Source organism: Orycteropus afer, unplaced genomic scaffold, assembly GCF_000298275.1.
Source record: "Orycteropus afer afer isolate SDZICR_OR568_19922 unplaced genomic scaffold, OryAfe1.0 scaffold00574, whole genome shotgun sequence".
Taxonomy (NCBI): Eukaryota; Metazoa; Chordata; class Mammalia; order Tubulidentata; family Orycteropodidae; genus Orycteropus; species Orycteropus afer.
This window is the reverse complement of record NW_006922161.1, coordinates 11,852-16,557: the sequence shown is the minus strand read 5'-3', so window position 1 is coordinate 16,557 and position 4,706 is coordinate 11,852. Positions and strand designations below refer to the sequence as shown.

The 4,706-nt window shown below is 53.1% G+C and overlaps 1 protein-coding gene across 1 annotated transcript; it reads left to right on the top strand.

The window, feature by feature from the left end:
• The first annotated feature begins 1,454 nt into the window (after positions 1–1,454).
• CUNH8orf33 (chromosome unknown C8orf33 homolog) lies at positions 1,455–3,254 on the top strand. The gene is made up of 6 exons (XM_007956095.1): positions 1,455–1,602; positions 1,691–1,730; positions 1,861–2,008; positions 2,211–2,295; positions 2,413–2,559; positions 3,115–3,254. Exons 1-6 carry the CDS (start codon positions 1,455–1,457, stop codon positions 3,252–3,254), a joined length of 708 nt encoding a protein of 235 aa, XP_007954286.1.
• The last annotated feature ends 1,452 nt before the right edge of the window (positions 3,255–4,706 follow it).

The following is a 4,706-nucleotide window of genomic DNA, read 5'->3' as shown; positions in this document are numbered from 1 at the left end:
TGGGTTTGAACCGTCAGCCTTCTGGTTAGCAGTCAAGTGCCTTATGCACTACGCTACCAGAGCTCCTTAGGCAATTGGATATACAGGTAAGAAATTCAGGGTATCTGTACTATAGGTACAGATTTAGATGCCATCAACATCTATAGAAGGTAATTTAAGCCATTGAAGTGTATAAGAATGTTATATGCATTTCAGTGATTGATCAGGTGGATATAAAAAATGATATAGATTTGTACCCCAACTTGAATCCTAATGTTGTTTTTGTTGTTGTGTGCTGTCAATTCGATTCTGACTCATAGTGACCCTACAGGACAGGGGAGAACTGCCCCATAGGGTTTCCAAGGCTGTGATCTTTACAGAAGCAGCCTGCTACATCTTTTTCTCCCACAGACAGGCTGACGGGTTTGAACTGCTGGCCTTTTGGTTAGAGGCCAAGCACTTAATAAATCCACTAATGTGGAGTTGCTTCCAACCCCAAAGGGTGTCCAAGGCTGTAAATCTTTATATCTTTCTCCTGTGGAGCAGCTGGTGGATTTGAGCTGCTGACCTTTTGGTTAGCAGCTGGAGTAGCACCACCACAGCTCCTTATTAATCCTGATGCTGATCAGAAATAATATTCAGAAATAATCTGACAGAAATGTGGAAGGCCTTTATGGAGAAAGCTATAAATCTTTTTTGAAAAGAAAACTAGATCCTGTCCTCAAAATGATCTGTAGAATTAATGCAGTTATAATAAAATCTCTAAGGGGTTTTTCAGGAACTGGACAAGCTGCCCTGAGGCCTGGGTTGAGGTCAGTATCTGGGTGGAGGTGGCTTTCTGGTCTGAGTTCTGTGCTGAGTCACAGAGGGTGGTTCGGTTAGATCTGGGGCGATATCCCACTCCGTACTCCCTCCAGCCCCCCAGCTCTAAAACACACACCCGACTGTGAACCGTGCCCACAAAGTCGGTGATCCTTCTGCTTTCCAAAGGTGCAGCCACCCTGAGCCAGAATCACCCAGAGAGGCTGTCGCCAGATTGCCGAACCCCAGAAAGTTTATGAGATTAAAACTGCTAAATCTGCTACACAGGAATAGGCAGTTAATCGACTATCTGCGGTGACCATGAGACCGCCCAGACTGGACACTGTCCCCATTCTGCTCCGTCTTCCCAGACTTCCTCCAGTTCGTACTTCTTCCACACAGGCCTTTAGGGGGAACTCTCCGGACCCTGTCCTCTCACGGTCCTGGTGGCCCACATCTGCTGTTGTTCAGAGACGTTCTGTCCGTCCATCTGCCCCACTCCTCCCGGACCCTGGGCCACAGCTGCCCAGCGCCCACGAGGTGCAAACCTGTCTCGTTGCCTCCTACAAAAACCTCTCACGCGCTTGACCTGAGACACCACTTCCCATCCCGCGACCCACACCCGCGTTTGGAGCTTTGTGCTTCCATCCAGAACGGTTTCTGAAGCACCGTAAATGGGTCCTGAACACTCGTCCACACCAGAGGGTCCGCCGCCGCCCGCGCTCCACGGAACCCTGCGTCTCCGGCGCGTTTCCGGACGGAGGAGTTCGGCGTCGCCCCCACGCTCGACTTCCGGCCTGGCTGCGGCTGTGGCGCATGGCGGTGAGCATGGCGGAGAGGACGCGCGGGGGCCGAGGGCTCGGGTTGCCGGCGGCTTCCGGTGACCCCCGTGCTGCCCTCTTTTCTCCAGGCCCCAGGACGCCCTGCTCAGGAGACATCGGAGGAGCCGGGTACAGGCCGCACGCCCCGCAGACCCCGGCTCCCTGGCCCGGTTCCCGGTGCCCCGAGACTTGTCATTGCAACGTCCTGCCCAGTCGGTGTCTGCTCAGGGCATCCCGCGTCAGGTGCCGCCGCTTCCAGGGCGCACCCTGTGGGCGCTGAAGGCGATGCAGTCTCTAAGAAGCCAAGGAAGAAGAAAACCCGGAACCGGGCTTCTCTGGCGAATGGAGGCGGGAAGGCCTGCAAGGCGCCCGCCCCAGCGGAACCTCCTGCAAGCGCGGAGGCCCAGGCGAGAGCGGGCCTCGGGAGGGAGGGAGGGTCCCCGGGCACATTGAGCGTGTGAGGCCGCGTGCGGGAGTGGTCTGGGATCCGCGGGGAGTGGGGTGGCATGAGCTGGGCTTTGGGATCCCTGAGGGATGGAAGTGCAGTAGGGGCTGGCAGCCGTGGAGGCGCTGTGCCCTCTCACAGGCACTCCCTTCAATCCTTCACAGGCGGAACAGCTGGCCCGGGAGCTGGCTTGGTGCATAGAACAGCTGGAGCTCGGCTTGAGAACCCGGAGACCCAGCCCAAAGCAGAGTGAGAGCCCCATTTTTAGAGTGGGTGTGTGTGGGGGTAACAGTTCTGTCGTCTCAGGTGCTGCGTGGAATTAGAGGGGAAGACAGAGGAGATTACTGGTTCTGTCTCTGTCCCCAGAAGAGCAAGCTACCGGGGCAATCCGGACCCTGCGCAGCGAAAGAACCCCACTGCCCCGGAAGAGGCAGCTCATGCATTCCTTGTTTGGGGACTACCGGACTCAGATGGAAGCAGAGCGTCGGGAGGCCCTGCGGGCCCTCAGGGCTGGTGAGGACTGGGAATGGGTTGATTCGGGATGGCTTAGTAGAAGGAGGAAGGGGGCATGACCTAGTTAAAGGAAGAAGCCCAGAGCAACGAGGCTGGTCAGAAGAGCACGGCTCTGGGAATCCTGGGGAGCAGGAAGGGAGAAAACCTTAACTTCTCAGAATCAGGGCCTGGACCAGGGAGGCAGGCACAGAAGGTCCCGGCAGGAGGGAAAGATGCTGCACCAGCGCCAAACCCGTTGCCACAGACTCTGTTCTGAGTCATGGCAACCTGAGATTGGGAAAGCTGCCTTGGGTTTGTGTGCTGGCCAGGAAGTGTTAGTGTGCAACTCCTGGGGCCAGGTGACCTAGAACTTCTGTTTAGCAGCTTTAAGATCTTTGGCAAGTTAATCTCACTGTGCCTCACTTCCATGATTCTAAAATGGGAACTGATGGCCTCATCATTTACAGAAATAAATCAGTTAATTTATACAAGATCTGCAATTACATGGCCACAAAGGCTGTACACGGTTCATGTGCTGTTACTCGGCTCTGATGCTCTGTTCCCTTCCCCCCGCAGCAGCCCAGTCAGCACAAGTGCAGCCTGTAGGTGAGGCTGCCAGACTGAAGAGCCGAAGAGTCTGTAGGCTTCGTCCAGTGGGGGGAGCCAAGGCCCCCCCGGACACCCTTGATGAAGAGTTCAGGTTCAATTTCTTCTAGCCTCCCCCACTGGGGATGGGGTTTGTCTGGAATGCAGAGCCTCTGTAGGGTCCTTTACTGGACAGGTGTGAATTGGTCTGCCCCTGGCTGGTCAGTGAGTGTGGTGCTACAGCTTTGGGCAGATGTGAGATGAGCGTGTTGGAGGTCTGTCAGGCGAGGTCAAATCCCCCAGTAGGTTTTCTAATGAAAACCACCAGAAGAGAGTGACATTTGGAAAATCTACTAAATAAACTGAATCGGGCAACGTCTCGTAGAAAGGAAGTTTAATTGAATCTTTAGAATTAGATTAGTCCTTGATAACAAGGGATAGTGATGGAGACACATAATTGAACCCTAGTGCTTCCTTGAAAAGGAAATCCTGTCATACTGTGTACTGCTTCATGTCCTTACATCACATTGCCCTAGTAAATCTTTGTCTTTCAATAATAGTAAGACAAGTGAAAGGGTGTGCTTGTCTGCCTGAGTTCGGACAGACAGGTCTAGGGCCTGGCACTGTAGGGCCCAGGCTCACACCAGTGCTTGGTTCTGCACTTTCTCATCTCTAAGCGGCCATCATGCTCCGAGCTCTGGAAATCAAATGGGTGGTGAAAGTGCTTTTTGCATTATGTAAATGCAGAGCATTAGCAGCTAAAGTGAAAAACTGCAAAATAAAAATAAAAGGCAAAAGTCATTTATCCAATTGATTCTTGGATGGAATGTCATTCATCCAATGATTCTTGCAGTTGCACGGGAAAATAAAAAAACAGTTGTCTGGCCTTACCAGGTGAAAACTGTGTCTTTGCAGTGCACTGAATTGCTTCATATGGCTCTTCTAGCCGTCATCCTCCATTTTGTGAGGTATTGTAAGTCATAGTCTTCAACCCTGACCCACCAGCCACTCCTCGGAAGGAAGGTTGGGCAGTCTACTTCCGGAGTGATACTGCCTGGGAAATCCAAGGAGGGGTCGCAACAACAATGTGCCTGTTGAGGGTGGGATGTGCATCAGGCCCGCCTTGTTGGAGGGTGTGACTCAAGTCACCACCCTCGGTTTCTTTGAGGGTATATATGTGAATGTTCTGGGAAAGTTCTCTCTGTTTCTCCAGTCCTGCGTTTGGGTCATCATCATGCCACCCCTGGACTTCAGACAGCAGTTGGTCATTTGACCTGCCGATTTGGGTTCACCAGCCCCTGCAGCCACGAGACTGGGGAGAGTCCTCCACACCTACCCATGGACTTGGGACTGGGCAGCCTCCCAGCCTTCACCACCACATGAGCCATTTCCTTGGCAGTTTGTGAGTTCTGTGAGACGTTAAGCTAAATATGGACCCCTGAGACAGGAGGGAGAGTACTAAGGGGAGGTGGAGAAGTGTCCGTTAGAGATGATGGAGTGGCACAGCAGTTTGGGAAAACTGGACGCTTGAGACATCTTTAGACTCCACCTCATAGGAACCAGCCTTGTGCTGATCCTTCTAA